This window comes from Halichoeres trimaculatus, unplaced genomic scaffold, assembly GCF_033239565.1.
Source record: "Halichoeres trimaculatus isolate MK-OKI-2021-1 unplaced genomic scaffold, fHalTri1.1 fHalTri1_scaffold_6, whole genome shotgun sequence".
Taxonomy (NCBI): domain Eukaryota; kingdom Metazoa; phylum Chordata; class Actinopteri; order Labriformes; family Labridae; genus Halichoeres; species Halichoeres trimaculatus.
In genome coordinates, this window is record NW_027437184.1 from 34,030,943 (window position 1) to 34,047,621 (window position 16,679).

General features: G+C 39.2%; 1 protein-coding gene across 1 annotated transcript in view; it reads right to left on the reverse strand.

The window, feature by feature from the left end:
* The window catches only part of trpv1 (transient receptor potential cation channel, subfamily V, member 1), a 59,829-nt gene extending 47,247 nt beyond the window's left edge, over positions 1 to 12,582 (reverse strand). Inside the window, exons 1-3 of the mRNA XM_074672392.1 lie at positions 12,486 to 12,582; positions 1,175 to 1,405; positions 835 to 992 (exon numbers count right to left, since the gene is read on the reverse strand). Of these exons, the coding sequence (XP_074528493.1) occupies positions 835 to 992; positions 1,175 to 1,383 (367 nt within the window). The 5' untranslated portion in view covers positions 1,384 to 1,405; positions 12,486 to 12,582. The remainder of the gene's footprint in view (positions 1 to 834; positions 993 to 1,174; positions 1,406 to 12,485) is intronic.
* Positions 12,583 to 16,679: the final 4,097 nt, after the last annotated feature.

Consider the following 16,679-nt stretch of genomic DNA (forward strand, 5'->3'; position numbering starts at 1 on the left):
TCCAGAGCGAAAGTAGCATAGCAGCATCAACTTTGTGCTCACATGAGGACTTAGTGCCCAAAAGAGGAGCTATCTCAGTGAGCAAAACACATTGAATGAAAAATGTGCAGAAGTATTACCGGCTATAGTTTTTATTGTTCTGGGTTTTTTGGGGGGTTTCGTTTTTTCTTTAGAGACAGGATCTATGTTTTATTGTTTTTGATTAGTATTAATTATTTTCATTGACATGTATTTTTTTTCTAAAAGACAGTCCATCTAATTTCCATTGTATTTTTTTTCTCTTTCTTGTTAGTTAAATTTATTATATGTTTTGTTTAATTTATTTTATTTAAAAGATCCTGACCTTTTAATTACAGTTAAATACTCTTAAGAAATTAAAGTTTCTTGCTTTTGACTTGGTGTACTCACTTTATTATCCCATTTATCATAATTACATCAATGAAAAAATGGAAGAAAAATCGAAATAATATTGACAATAATATTGTTTATCGGCAATAATATTTTGGAAAATTATCGTCCAGCAAAATTTGTTATCATGACAGGCCTACATGGAGTTATGTTGTTTTCAGACAAACATGCAGACAGACAGACAAACTTTCCCAAAAAACATAACGTCCTTGGCGGAGGTAACAAACACACACCTCACTAAAAGTAATTTACAACAGTGTACTGAGACTCCAAGCCACAAGGTGGCGAGGGAGTGCATTTAAAACAGATCCGTCTCATTGCATCTTACTTCTAACAAACGTCATCATAACCCTGTGTGTGTGTGTGTGTGTGTGTGTGTGTGTGTGTGTGTGTGTGTGTGTGTGTGTGTGTGTGTGTCACACTCACACAGGGAGTCGGAGAGCTTCTTCATGTTCTGGTGCAGGTACGTGTACAGACCGTCCAGCTGATGGACGTCTCTGCTGGCTGCAGCCTCAAACAGTCTGTCGATGTTGAACGTCTTGCTGTCTCTCTTACTGCTGCTCTCGCCCTCACCCCGGATCATTCTGGAAACAGAGAATAATTCACCAACACGAGGATGGGTGAGATTCAGTTAGAGGCCAACAGGTCAGGCAGCTTCACAATCCACCTCAGTCCCCTCATCTAGGGCTGATAACAAACAGAAACTGTGCCATGAAGAGGATCAAAAACAGCTGAGATCACATTCAGAGGGAATGGAGAGGCTCACTTGTCAAAGTTGAGGTTAAATCTGATTTGAGGCTTGGGCTGCTCCATTTCCTCCTGGTAATCAGTGTCCATGGGAGCTTTAGGCGCCTCCGTGCCAAAGCCCAGGGCTGAGGCCACTCCATCTTTCTTTGAGGCTTTCTGACGCTGTCTCTCCTCCTCCGTCCTGTCATCTGTCTCCAGCTCAAAGCCGAACATCTCTGACTTCTTCATCTTTGCTCCTGTTCCCGTCTCTCTGTGTAGAAACACACACATCACATTGTTCAGACGAACGTTAACAGACCGGGCGAAGGTGGACTGTGTCAGGGGGAAGATTTAAGATTAACGATCAGCAACAGTTTTCAAAAGAGCAGATTAAACAGTGGAATAAAGAAAAATCAAGGACAAGCCTTTGACATGAGGCATGCAAATGTATAATTTCATGTAACACACAGCATCAGTCTTTTATTTGCCTCTGGTATATATGAAGCTTCTGATGAGAGTTATGAATAACATAACTAAAAAGAGTGTGAGTGTTTATGAAAAGGCTCTCCTCTGTTCCTTTTCCTTATAGAAGACTTCTGAAATTCAAACCTGTGCATGAGTTCACATCAGTCTGACTCTTTTCAGACTTTTTGGCATTTTACTGAAAATGATTAAGAAAAAAACATCAGTGGTCAGGAAGTTGAGGGAAACGTCAAAGTCAGTTTTAATGTCAATATAAAATGTACATTAATCAGTACATTTAACAAACTATGTCATTTTTTCCCCTTCACTACTATTTAAGATGGGTAACAGTAACAGTCAATTCAACAAAAACAAATGAAACCTCCAAAAGATGCTCAGCGTTATGATAATACAGGCCACCGCTTTACACAATGGCTGCAGAGAGGTTATTATAGAGAAGAATAGAATAGAATAGAAAATACTTTATTTATCCCCGAGGGGAAATTCAGGAGTCACCGCAGCATTTAAGAAAACAAAAGTAAGAAAGTGTACACAAAGTGCAAAAAGGTCCACAAGAAAATAGATGACGACATCCAGTCCACCACTCGTCCACCACTCTCCAGCCCCGCCAGTCTCCACCTCCACAGGGTCCAGGACTGAGCCTCCCCAGCAGTCTGTTCAGTCTCTGTCTCCTGGATCCTGTCTGCTCACAGCAGGCAAAGCTCCTCTGATGTGTCGCGGCGTCCGATGTCAGCTCCGGCAGCCACGTCCGTGAACAGCACGATGCCGCTGGGTTAGCACAGCTAGCTCATCCATCCCTCGGAGCTAGATCCCACGTTCCCAACAACGATGGATGGAAGGACAGGTCCACGTCGTCACCTCCCAGCTCACATTCGAGAACCAGCACGTCGTCCTCACCTCCTCCTCCACACCTCGAGGGAAATCATCAAGCCCTACACTAGTTAGCATTGACATGCTACAGGCTGCTAACAGCTAATTTCACATGTAAACAATGCAGCCATGGTTACATGTAGGATCTCCAGACAAACACAGGAGAAAAGAAGTAAAAAATACCGCCGAAGCCACAAAAAGTTTGGTGTCCGTGACCGACAATGAACCATACAAAGTGATGATCCACTCCAAATACAAAGATTACGAAAAAGAGACGAAGAAATTACAAGAAACGGACAAAGACGAGAGAGCTGCTGCAACAGGCAGCTACTTGGGTAGCGCCTAGCGATTATGGTGTTACCTCAGACCTCAGCACATTAATTAAGGTAAGAAGCAGAAAATAACACAGTTATCACCGGTCTGCTGCACTCTACAGATCAAAACGTGTCCTTTCTTTCTCATGATGGCGATGTTTCCTGACGGTTTTCTTCCAATAGACTTTATCTTTGAACTAAAGCCTGGCTCACACTACAGGATTCTCGCCCCGATTTAACCCAGATTCGGTCCTCCCCACAATCAGGGAAGAAATCTGGTCGGGGACTAAAATCCGCCCTGACGTTCGGCAGATTTGTTATCAGTAAACGATATAACTTTTGGTGTAAGCTTAGAAATCAAGTATGATGATTCTGTTTGATATGATTAACAAAATAACTAAATGCCAAGATCTGCCACTTTCTTGTTTTGTATATTTATATTAAAGGCAAAAAAAAACAATATCATCTGTAGCTCCACCTTCCGAGACTGGAAACCAGAGTAGTGTACTACAAAACAGACCCAACAGAACAGTCATATTACATACTACAAGCAAAAGCAGCAGGTGCCTACTACATACTAGATTTACATGTAGTATGTAGAAGGCGGTTTGGAAAACAGCCACACTCACAGGGTATGAGAAAAGTGAAAGTAAAGGACAATACAAAATATGCCTGCAATAGTGATGTTCAATACCACTAATTTCCTTTGGATACTGGGTTAAATTCAGGCTGGATCCGGCAACACTGATATTTTGAATACATAATGTGTCTGGTAAATTTTAAAAAAGTAGTTCATTTCATTTCATATCCCTAAATTGAAATTGCCAGTACAATATTTCATTGAAAAATAAATGTTACAATAATTGCACAAGTTTGTCAGTACCTACATTTTAAATGGTTCATACAGTTAAAGCAAAATAGACAGGGTGAAAATTAGAATGGATAAAGTTTATAGATTAAATGTTATTTTTCTGATTCATCTAGTATAGTTAATATTTTTCTTAACTCACTTTAACTGTTTTATTTGGATTGCTCTGTGTAATTTAATTCCATGTGGTGTTTGTAATCCACTTTAAATGATCAATTCTTTGGGGAACCCTAACTGAATAAATCTAGGCCATTTTGCCTATATGAGATTATCTCTTTGATACACATATTACTCCAAACGAACTCATGCAGCTATTTATTGAAGCCTGTATTTATTCTGTTATTAATTCCAATGTCTTTATACTTCCAACTGCGGCAGTGCTCTGCACAAACAGCGTGATGGCTGTTTTGCACTCTGCCACTCTGTCCTATACAAACCGCAGAGTCACAGACGGCTAGACTTAAGCCTGGCTCACTCTACAGGATTCTCGCCCCGACTTAACCCAGATTCGGTCCTCCCGACAATCGGGGAAGAAATTTGGTCCGGGACTAAAATCCGCCCTGACATTCGGCAAAGATTATCTTCTAGTGTGAGCAGTTGACAGATGAATCTTTAGCCCCATGATCGTCTCACTGACTCGTCGGAGCCGCCCCGATAATTTTCAAACATGTTTGATATTTATCTGGATGATTACAACATTCTTTCTCACTGAGGATGACAACAGACTAATAGAAAGAGCCCCAGAGACCGGACAACAGACAACAAACACAGGCTCAAAGTGCAACTGAAGGCTCCGGGTCAGCTGACTGCGCGCTCCACTGGCCCACTCGAGCCAGTTCAATAATGCCTTTAAAAATAACACATAACCACGCCATTTTCATACAGTAGTGAACTGTTGTTTTATCAGTGATCGGTGTGAGATCATGCCATTTAAAGTGATGACTTGAAATTTCCATTAGACAAAGAGATTTAAATCTAAATAGTAACAAAGAAAAGTTTACAATGATAATTAAACTTAAGATCTTAATGTAATTGTGATGAGCTGTTGGCTGGTTTCACACAGTTAGCCCAGCTCACCATACATGCAGGCCACTTCAAAAGAGCTGGAGGGCACTGACACACAGGTGTGTTTCTTTTATTCAAAATCTCTTTGGCCAAGGACTGAACAACTCCTTTATTTACTTTAACTGCAGAGGGCAGATTATTTTTTTAGCCAGACAGAAAGAGGTGATTGAAGGTCTAACGAGAACAATGCTCTACTAAACTACTGAAAACATGTCCGATATTACAAAAATAATTCCAGTAGATTCAGGATCCTGACAGTGTGCAAACAGAGAGAGGTCCTCACTGGCCGTGACAGAGCACTACAAGAAAACAGCTTTTCTGTGCAATTATCGCAGTGCTTACGGCAGTCGCTCATTTACAACACTGGTCCCTAGAGGGGCTTTGAGGAAACAAACGACTGAAGCATTGATTCCAAAAGGAAAACAAACAAGACACAATAAAACCCACATTCAGCAGGGACATGGCTGCAGACTAACAGAGTGAGGGCAGGTTTGTGTTTGAGTCATTTTTGGGGAGGGTTCTGGCTCAACACCTCCACCGTCAGACCTCAGCAATGACATAAAGTGTTATTAGTAGTGTTGCAGTCTCCAACACAGCAAATAAAAAAAAATCTTTATGCAACAAACTTCCATTATTTTTTCACTTATTATTATTTTCCCTTTCAATTTCAATTCCACCTTGACTTACTTGTGCTAAATGAAATTATAATATGTTAGAATTTTGACATGGATCAAACAAGCAACCAAATGTAAAACTGGGATCATGTATTTGTTGTTCAGTTGTGTCCGTAGCGTTAGCTGTGCAAGGTTAAAGACCCTAGCGTCAGCTGTGCTACATGGGCATTAACATTAAAGGGGAAATATCATGCTTGTTTCTAGGACTAGGATGCCTGTAAAGCATTTCTGGCTTCAGTACAAGTCATTTAGTTCCTTCATTGCCCCACAATAGCATTCTCAATATCCTCAGTTCAGACCATTCTGAAGATCTTGTTGAAACGCTCTGTTTCAAGAATGACCTCCAGTAACCCCGCAACGTCACAGCCCTTTGTGCTCTGATTGGTCAATTCTATCAGAGAGGCGGAGGGGGTAGAGCCAGGGGGCGGTTTTTGTAGCAGTCTTTACAAAATCGCCATATTGGATGGAGCAGACCGAGCGAGTTTGCTGTTTGCCAAAACTTCACCGTAAGGCATTGATAGCACTAATAAAATGGCAGAGTGTAGGATACGTCCTTTTGTATTGGACCCCGAGTCAGACCCGGACGGTTCTGCAGCTCAGGAGGAAGAAAATCCACCTGGACACAGATAATCTCAGGACGCTTCAGTGTGGTGAGTCAAACCGGTACTGTAACATGTATAGTTTATACGTGGAAATATAGGCAGACTTCACCAATAAACTATTTCTATAACAGGGCTCCATCCTGCTCCTTCACATTTCTTTGTCTGTTTTATCCATCATGCTGAAAGTGTAGTCTAAAGATCGCCTCTACTGTCAGTTCTTCACTATGTTATTACCGCAGCATTATTGTGGTCCAGGTTCACAGTGCATGTCAGCACAAGCATGCAAATATCACAGTCTCACAAGTATTTTCTGCTAAAACTACAGTGTTTTAACTGCTAGTTCACCATGTAAAGCCGAGCTGCTCAGCAGAGCAGAGTCCCTGCATCCAGCACTCACTCAAGTTAGCCAGAGTTAGAAGGGAGCTGTATTTCTACTGGGCTCTAAGTGGGTGTATCCCTCGGTGGCGGTTGTGTGACTAACTGACATCACAGAGGAGGAGCTGCTTTATCAGATTACTCCAATAAAAAGAAAGGATCCTTGTGTCGTCACGAAGATCAAAATCTCGCGGCCAAATGGCAATGACCTATTTTCAGAGGCATCAAATCTCGTTCTAGGATATCAGAAAAAAATGCAATATCTCATTCTTTTTTAAATCAGGGGGTGAAAGGTCTTGTTTTCAAATTTATTATATTATATGTAAGTATTAAATCAGGGATCAGCATGATATGTACCCTTTAACTGTAATGTCCAAATGTTAGCATCAACTGTGATCAATTTGTAGCAGATGCAGCTTTTTCCCATTTAACAGTTCTCAAAGGAGTTTTTGCAGATGTAACTGTTTAAAGCAGAGTCGTTTACAAATCATTACACCATTTTGTTGTTCAAAAAACTGAAAACTGAATGCTTCACTGGAAGTCACAACGCCCTATGAGGGCCACTTAAGAAGTTCAATAAACAAATGCATTTTCGAGAAAAAACTAGAAATTTTTGAGTTTTTAAAGTCGCAAATATATGACTTTATAAACTAGTTTGCAAGTTCATGCTGCTATCCTCTGAACAGTCACACATAAGTTTCTTTTCTCAGTCTAAATGTCTATAATAGTGTAATGGCTCTGGGCTAAAACCAGTGATATTGTCTTATTGCTGAGTCAAATTTAAAATTACAATCTGATAAGGCTCTCAGTTCGGTCATTTTACCATGAAGGACGTAGCCTTATAACAGCCTACAAATTGGGGGGCCCTTTACATGAAAACAGTTTTAGGGTGAAATGCAAAAGTGTTGTTGCGTTTCATCCTCGTGTTTACACAGTAACGGTGCTGAAGCCGACTAAAAGCGCAAACTTTTGAAAATGGCCTCTAGGGTGGGATTTTTCTGACACGCTGCTGACACCGTTGCCGTGTAAACAGTAAGCAGGCGTTTTCAGTGGAAACTCTGACGACACACCCCGCTTCACGTTAGCACATACAACAGGACAGCAGTGCAGTTGTTATGATCGTCGCGAACTACCATGTTGTACTTGTGCTGCTCAATCTGCTGTATCTGCTGACTGTCTTTATACAAAATGTGCATCTGTTGCTCCACTTCTGCTCTTAGCATTCACCACTACACCAGATGATCGGCTCAACTCTACTTCAGTGGAAATCTCCCAAAAACGACTTCTGGACAAGACAGTTATAGCGCCGACTACAGGCCTGGCATGCTTACTACAGAGTTTTCAGTCCCTCAGCATTTCTGTGTAAATGCAGATTTTTTCACTGTGTTTAAGCATTTTCGCATTTTCAGATGAAATCTTGTTGTTTAAATGGGCCTTACTATCTGCCATCATAACACCATCTACTGCAGTCTTTTTCAACCTTGGGGTCACGACCCAACGTGGGGTCGCCTAGAATTTCCAGCAATTGATAAAAAAATAATAATAAAAAAAAAAGATTAAAAAATACTCATGTGTGCTAATTGAATATATATTTCATTTAAATCAAAACACCACACATTTTCCCTTATGATAATGATAATTATTATTATAATGATTATGCTAATAATTATGGTGAGTTCAGAGAGACAGTCACAATACATAAAGGACACAAAAAACTCTGAAGCTGAAACTGAAGCACTGTGGTTTATCTTTAAAATGTTCATTGTTGCTGGTTTAAGATGCTGCAGCTCTTTCATAATTAATTGTTTGAGTTATTTGTTCAGTATTAAATTGCAGCCTTGTAAATATAAGCTCCACTGAATGTACATATCCTGACTAGGGACAATAAAATTTCAACCTAACTTTCCTGCCTCATCCATAATATTTTACATTATATAGCCTTAGTGTTGGTTAAAATTAAGGTTTATTTTATATATGTATATATGTATGTATATATATATATATATATATATATATATATATATATATATATATATATATATATATATATATATATATATATATATATATATATATATATATATATATATATATATATATATATATATATATATATATATATGTATATATATATAAAAAACTATTAATTGAACAAAAACAATTCTTTAGCAAAAAAAATCGTTTGTTTTAGGTGTCTTGGGTTGCCAGAAACTTGTGATGTAAAAATGGGGTCACAGCTCAAAAAAGGTTGGGAACCACTGGTCTACTGTCACTTTCTACTGCTTCTTCCGGTAACTGAAATGCCCATGCAATAGCACGCCAATGCTCAAGCGATCAGTGCATAGAGTTTATATGCCGTCATAGGATGTGCAGAATTAATCTTAGTCTATTCAGCTGTCTCATCGATAATAACAAAAAAAAAAAAAAAAAGAAAAACAAACCAAATATTCCAAAAAGTGCTTTTTACTGACACATATACCTGTCTCTGTGAAACCATCCGTCCTTAAAGAAGAGCTTCTCTGCCTCTGTGCTTTCAAGCTGAATCAATAAAGGTTAAGACAGCAGCAGATGATCATCTGTTATCCATTTATCTGAAAACTACTTTGATGTTTAATCAATGACGGGTCTAAAGAGCAGTTCTAAAAGGGATCATTGCAATTTCCTTTGGACATCAACAAGACATTTTCAGGTTTCTTCTTTAAGATTTCTCCTAACGAGAACACAAAAACAGGAAGCTCTAACATTCATGGGGGGAGACACTCCAAAGTGCAGTGCATAAGCTTAAACCCAAGTTTCTTAAGTCTCTTGAGTAAGTAATTGTTATTTGAGAGTAAATATGAGCCACACACAACTGACAGGTCCAGAAAAATGTAATTCAAAATATCTTGGAATAAAAATGATATCTTGATACAAGAAAATGGCAAGCAATTTTTTTTACCACATTGGAAGTTTTTTTTTAAACATGGCTTGTTAAAGGGGACATATTACACAAATGAAAAGATTATGTGGTTTACTTACGAAAACATGTCACGTGTTTACAACATTGCCTGATATGACTAAGATCTAACCACCCCGTCTTTGCTAGCCCCTCTTCTGAAAACCTCTCAAGCGAGTTGTTTTGAAAATACAACACATCTGCAGAACGGAATGATGCTGTCACGTCCGGCAGTTTGTTTGTTTGTAGTTAAGTTACCATGGTAACAGAGCACTTGGGCTGCAGATTACTTCCTGAAGGGGTGGGATAAAACCAGGCTCATTTGCATATTTTTTTCTAGAGGATGAAACCACTAGCTTAGAAATGCAGTAAAATGGAGGAGTTTTCAGCAGGCCTGAATTAATGATCATACTGTACATCATACATATTGCTGTTGTTGTGTTGTGTTTTGTTTTGTTTTTGTATTGGGGGGGCATAAATTATTTGGGGACATCAAATTTCTAAATCAACTGACTTTTATGTTTTTTAAAAGTATAATATTTTACCTTGAAAGCCCGACATGTTACAACAGCCTGAAATTTAATGATTATAATATATTTTTTAAAAAGTTCAATAACTGGTTGATGATGTTACAAGATGCTAAGCACAAAGCTTTATTACTTTTTGCCAGTTTTGTCAGACATTACATTATAGGCAGACTAAAGTGGGTCAATAATTTACAGACTAAAATGATTATTGCTTTATTGTAGAGTGTAATACCATTAGGGATGGGCAGTGGCGGACTGGGACTGAAAAACAGCCTGGGACTTTGACTCAGCCTGGCCCACAACAACGGGACGCGTCGCGCTCCCCCCCGACTGTACCAGCCATCGGATGACTGGCAGCACCCACTAGAACGTCAAGATGACCAGTCCCTCCCTTACGTCGTTAATTAAAAAAAAAAAAAAACGCTCCAACCACTGGCCGGTTGGGGTCTGGAATAGACCGGCCATTTGGGAAAAGTCCCGCATTCCCCGACGACCAGCCCGCCCCTGGGAATGGGTACCGAATTAGGTACTTTTATAGGTACTGACCGAATTCTGTCAAAAGTTCTGGGCACCGATTCATGTAAAATCAAAAGGTACCATTTTTAAGGTACCTAAATGCATCCTTGTGATTGTGAGGGAGTGGGAGAGTATGCGTTTTTCCATGCTGGACATGAACACAGCATTTCTAGGTTATATATTGAAGAATAGATATGTCGAATTGAGAAAAAAAAAAGTTTATTTGTTAAAGAAATTGATTTTTTAACCACATAAACACAAAAAAGTACCGAAAAATGGCACCGTTGAGTACCGGTACTGATTGCCAGGTACTGGGCATTGGTTCTGTATCATTTCAAATATGAAAGGTACCCATCCCTAAATACCATAAAGGAATGCCCTTTTTTTTTTTTTACTTATGCTTAAAGAAATCCTTTTGGAGAACTCCAACATTTACATTATTTTGACATTTTTTGGTAACCTTAACTTTTTCTTTAATCACTGGTGAGTTTACCTCCAGTTTCAGCTCAGTCACTGGACTTGAACTGCTCCGGTTACTATGACACTGAATGAAAGGGGCCGTTCTGAAAGTGTTAAACATTAGTTTATACATCAATACAAAGTCTATGGTAGTTATGTATAGTTGTTGCTGTCCAACTTTTTTATAATCCTCTGTTTTTTTATCGTAAAGTGAAATAAGAAGATAACACTGAAGGCATTCAGAGGTCGATTATAGAGACAGGAAAATGTAAATGTCAGAGTCCTCCAAAAGGCTCCACACTGAAGCAGTAAGATCTTAAATCCATGAATTACTGACTCAATCTATGATGTAATGAAATTATTACACAGAGAAAAGTATGTTGCCTGCTCTGTAATGTAATAACTGACCCAAAATGTAACAATCTGTTATTAGATTTTGAGTTTTATTGCACTTTTTAAATTACATTTTTTTTCCTTGTTACATGAGGCATTCCTATGTGGCTTATAAATTAAATCTAATCAGGTTGGTTTTTACAATAACAAGACATAAAAACATGCTTGGATTTCAGTTTTTGCAGCGTGATTGAAAACACAGAGAAGATACTTAAAAAAACAGACTGTCCTGGGATGAGCTGTCTCTGGTCATTTCTTTGTTTGCTGCGGCTCTTACATGGGTCATCCCAAAGCTTCAGATGATGTAACCAGTTTATCTGCTTTTGGTTTGAAGTGTCAGAGCAGTTTTTAATGACTAGGGGAACAAAACGTGTAAAACCACGAAGGATATAAAGTTGAAAATTACAACGTTTTTGAGCTTTACAGACATGTCTCCTCTGGTATTTTCATATTACTATGAGTTAGTATCAGCTGGGTCTGGGTCTTGTTTACCTCACGGGCCTGAAGGGTGCAGCCATGTGATGCTGGGCTCTCACAGACTAACAAAGGAGTGTATTTAGAAGAAGAGTCCAGAGACAGCCAAAGCATGAAATTCTGATCGTTCACAGCACAGTTAGAAAGCGAAACAGAATCAGGGTTAGTGAAATCAAAATTACGTTTTCTAATCATAAAAAGTCAGTGATGGTGGGATCTTCAGACGTGTGGGGGGTGACAGGAAGCTAAGGTTCAGTGGGCTTCATGTTCCCTATTTCAGACTGGAAAAAGGGAATTAAAATGACGCATTGGAAACCCTCAAGACATCCTGCTCATCACGAGAGAAATAAATAGCACAGGAGGAAACAAAGGAGGGGAAAAAAGAGAAGTGTGAGGATCATACATTTCTTTTGAATCTGAAGTGTTTCTGTAATATCTGAGCTGGATTTAAAACATGTTTTCATCAAATAAAGAAGAGTTGGAGGCTTTAAGGAGTGTGTGTGTTGGAGCGTCTTCTTCACCACATCAGTTTGTCCTGCTGCATTATTTACGAGTGTATTGATCTTAGACGACCTACAGTAAGACATGTTGTGTTGTCAGATACTCTTAATACAGACATGCTGAACAATCTGTTTCCTCTTTTAACTCAGCTCTGAGCTGCTTGATTCAACTGTTTACACAGCTTTTTGTTCATCACACGAGAAAGTCACGAGAATTATTCACACACTTCATAAATCTAAAAATTCTTCATCTGTTGGTTTCATACTCTAAAAAAAAATAGTAATCATTGACTCACCAGAGAGACGTCTCTCCTCCTGCTCTGGATGTTTTTAATGTCAGAATAAAATCTGATCCCTGATGAAACAAAGAAGAAGAAGAGAGCAAAGATAAGTCTGTCCTGTCCTGACTGTCCTGCGTCCTGTGTTGAACACAGAGGAGGTGCGAGGAGCAGGAAGGAGATAGAGTGACACGCCCTGGAGAGTATCAGAGCACATTACGGAGCCCTGAGTGCTTAAAAGGATGCTGGACTGACCATCTGTGCTCAAGGCAGCGCAGCTAAAGAGACCACAGAGGAATCCACACGTTGACACCCGGAGATCATCCAGCAGAAATATCAATCTGTTTCATGAAGGAGGAGTTTCACAGCTCTCAAACACACAAACGTTTCATTAACTCTGAGTCAAACCACCCGAGAACTTCTCTGTGAAGATATTCCCCTCAAAAAAGACCAATACCACTTTAAAAATCAAACCTCTGGAGGGTCAGGAAGATTTAAGATGAAGAGGAGATACTCACCTTACAGACTCAGCTTCTGTCACTCATGAGTGTGTGTGTGACTCATGGGTGCTTTCTCTGAAGCGAGGTGTCTTTTTTAAGTCTATTATATTGCTGAAATGATGCTTCCTGTCTGTCTGAACTGCCTCCTCTTGGTTTCAGTTGACTCTGTGTGTGCACGCATATGTGTGCGTGTGTGTGTGTGTGTGGTCCTGTGACTGCCTATCTACCACTGTAGGCTGCTGAGCTGTGCTCATGAGATGTGTTGATTTCATTTGTTGCTAAGATCACTTCCTTTATTTTCATGTTTTCTTCAGATCACGCAGGGCTGAGCTCAGAGAGGCGCTGACGGCTGGCACACCATGACTCAAGCAGGCACCAAACACCTTTAAGACTAAAAACTTCCTCCAAAGTGTTTGTGTCTGATTTTCATTCAACCATCCTTTGATTTTAATGCACTGTTAGCTCTAGAAGAAGAGCAGGTATAGATATTATACACATAGAGCAAACACGGACACCAGGAAAGGAGCCGGAGCTAATCTAAACCCATAATGAGCACAGAGCTTTGCAGCATTTAGTGAGTTTCAGTGGTGAGACCAAACTTCCTGAAACCTGGAGCAGAACCAGACTCATGTTAGACAGACGTCTGACTGACACGACTGAGTTGGGTTGAGGAGAAAGATAGAGAGGACATGACAAAGAGAGGGGAGAGCAGAGAAGAAACAGAGGCAGAGTGAGGCTTGTGTTAAAGCGTCAAACCTTGACAGGTTTCATTTAAAGAAATAAGGAATCTGTACTGTTTTTCTGGGATAAGGACTCCATTTCCCATGAGCACCATCTCCCACTGTTGTATGTGACTCTTACCAAGGCGATTGTTTTGAAGCAAATGTAAGAAAAGAGCAGACTGTCTTTTTAAGGATGCAAAGTGACGAGCAGGGGTGTGTCCAGACGTCTCGGACTGTGGTGGCCAAACTGGGACCCTGACCTGAGTAGGAGTGGCCCACTGTTTGTGTGGACTCAGAAGAAGAATTTGTTAGAAAAAATACTTTGAAACTAGTGCTGTCAGGCGATAAAAAAAATTAATCTAATTAATTACAGGATTTGTAATTAATTAATCTAATTAATCACATTTTAATCTCATATCTGCTTAAGGTCCCAAAATAAACAATTTGAATTCCAGGAAATTAAAATTACATTAAAAGACACTGAAAAAACATTAAAAAATAAGGTGGGAATATATACAACACATTTTTAGGTACCCTGAGGCATAAGGAACACATGAAAAAAGTTTTATGGTTCTATCTTTACAAAATCTACACAGTCCTGCACCTAAGATAAGCTGATTTGATTTTTAGGACGGTTTTTGCTTCTGTCACATTTTTACTCGATGTGGACTCAATTTTCACTGCAATATGAACTTCTATACTTCTATGAGGTCAGGAGATTCAGGGCTAAAAACTGTGAGGAACTATGTACAAAACACTTAATTCAAGACTTGGATCAAAGAAGAGTGAAGTATTTTCAGTTTTACAAGCTCTGAACACACAAACCGTTGCTGATTGGTGCAGAGCAGCCCCAAGCTGAAACATGACACCAGGAAGATGGAAGCAAATTTTCAAAGAATTCTTAAGATTTAAATACAGAACATATATCGATCATTCAGGACTTCTTTAATGCAGTAAAGAGTGTAGAATTATCTGTCTTTTACAGAATTGAGCAAACGGTTGATTTTCTGCAGATTTTCAAAAAGGACGTGTGAATAAACGAGATGTGGACCCACTCTCGCTTCCCCACCGTCTAAAGCATTTTGCCGATGTCAGGTGTGATACATTCAGGGACCGTCAGAAAGTTGAAAATCTGACGAGAACACCACTTTTCCAAGTAGGACAAACAGTTTGTAAATGCCAGACATTTGAAAATAAGTGTGTCTTTGAACGCGTCGGCGTTATTTTTTATAACGCATTAATTAGCGGTGTAATTAATTAATCTAATTAACGCGTTAAATTGACAGCCCTATTTGAAACAGAACATTGCAACAGACATTAATCATGAGTTTTGTTGAGTTTCAGACTTCAGTGAAATAACAGAATTTAATCTGACCTTACAAATTAGTGAACAAGTAACATCTATGACGACAAAGACCTTTAGTTGTTACCTAAAGCTCGACTGAGTCCTCCTTATGCACAGGTCTTATTTTAAACTGCAATGACGCCCTAATGCACCTGTGTCAACAGATATAGAAAATATTTTCTCGATTTAAAAAGATTGTGGTGAGATTTCATCTTGTGATGAAAGAAAACAACCTTAAAGCCCTTTGCACACCTTTGTGTATTTGTCACGCAAATATTTCGCACATTAATTATTTTGTTTTTGAACCCACTGTTTTCCAATGCAAGCTTTCCCACCAGCGTTGTCCTTTCACTGAGTGAAATTGCGGCTTTCACTTTTTTGGACCAAAGTCAATTTTTCCAAAGTTTTGCTTGCAAAGAGTACACATCCGACCAATCGAAAGGCTCTTTGTTGACACACATACCAAAACATTCAACAATGGTTGTGTCCGAAATCAGTCACTCATTCCCTACTCACTACTCACTATATAGTGAATTAGATGTAGTGGACTATATAGTCCACTCAATCAGCTAAAGTAAAACAACATTTCGGACACTACTCACTCACTCACCAGCCACTGACAGTGACGTAATTATTCTTGCGTTGCTCACGGACGGCTGGGGTTTCACAGTTATTGTTTAGTGAGGAGCTATGTATTAATTTGTAGTTATGTTGCGCTGTTATTCGAAACGTGAAGTCATAACAGACTATATAGAAAAGTTTTTAAAAGTTAAATTAAAGACTTTACAGCAGATTCTTCACCACGTCTTTGTTTTTTACCTGAATGTTCACAAAACTAAACCCAACACATGTTCTCTTCAAATGAAAAAATGTGGCGTTTGTGAATCTTTCTTTGGTTCCTCGTGTTTATGTGTAGATGAAGATTAGACACTGGGAAAAAATAATATTTTAGAGGTAAGGCTAGCCAAAGAAAACTGAGCTAACATCGGACAGGAACACCACATTAGAGGGATTTTACCTTTGGACAATTTACTTCATCCCTTCAGAAGAATTTTTACCTTTGTTTTCAGTCACAGTTACAGCGCTGTTGACAGAAAAACTAGAAAATTGTTGTTTGGATAAAAATCCACACAAAATGATATTAAAGTCTTTTTAGGTGTTTGTCTCGAAGCAAATGAAAGTTTTAGTAATTATAGTTTTAATAACATTTGTATAGTCTTCTTTGGATTATTCTACTTATTTTATCTACCTTGTGTGCTTTAACCTATTGTATTGTACTAATTGTCGGTATTCTCACTTAAAGCACTTATGGTCTACGATTTGGAAGCTTTGTTCATCTTAATAATACCATTTATAGGGCTGTTATTGTCCTATGGTCAAATCTACACAATATAAAGACCAAAAAGAAAGAAAAAAATCCAGTCAGTATATCCGCTGCAAAGCTGCATACTAGTTGACCAATCCGAACCACGCATTGGTCCATGAGTCCATCCAATCCCCTGTCTCCCTCGGTTCGCACTGTCATGCCCATGGGCCCACCTCATCCTTCCCCACTACCCCTCTCACGTCAGCTAGCTGCTCAGCTACTGAAGCGTCATGGAGCCAGAGAAGACCGAAACCAGGAAGCTGTTACTGTTACCCTCCA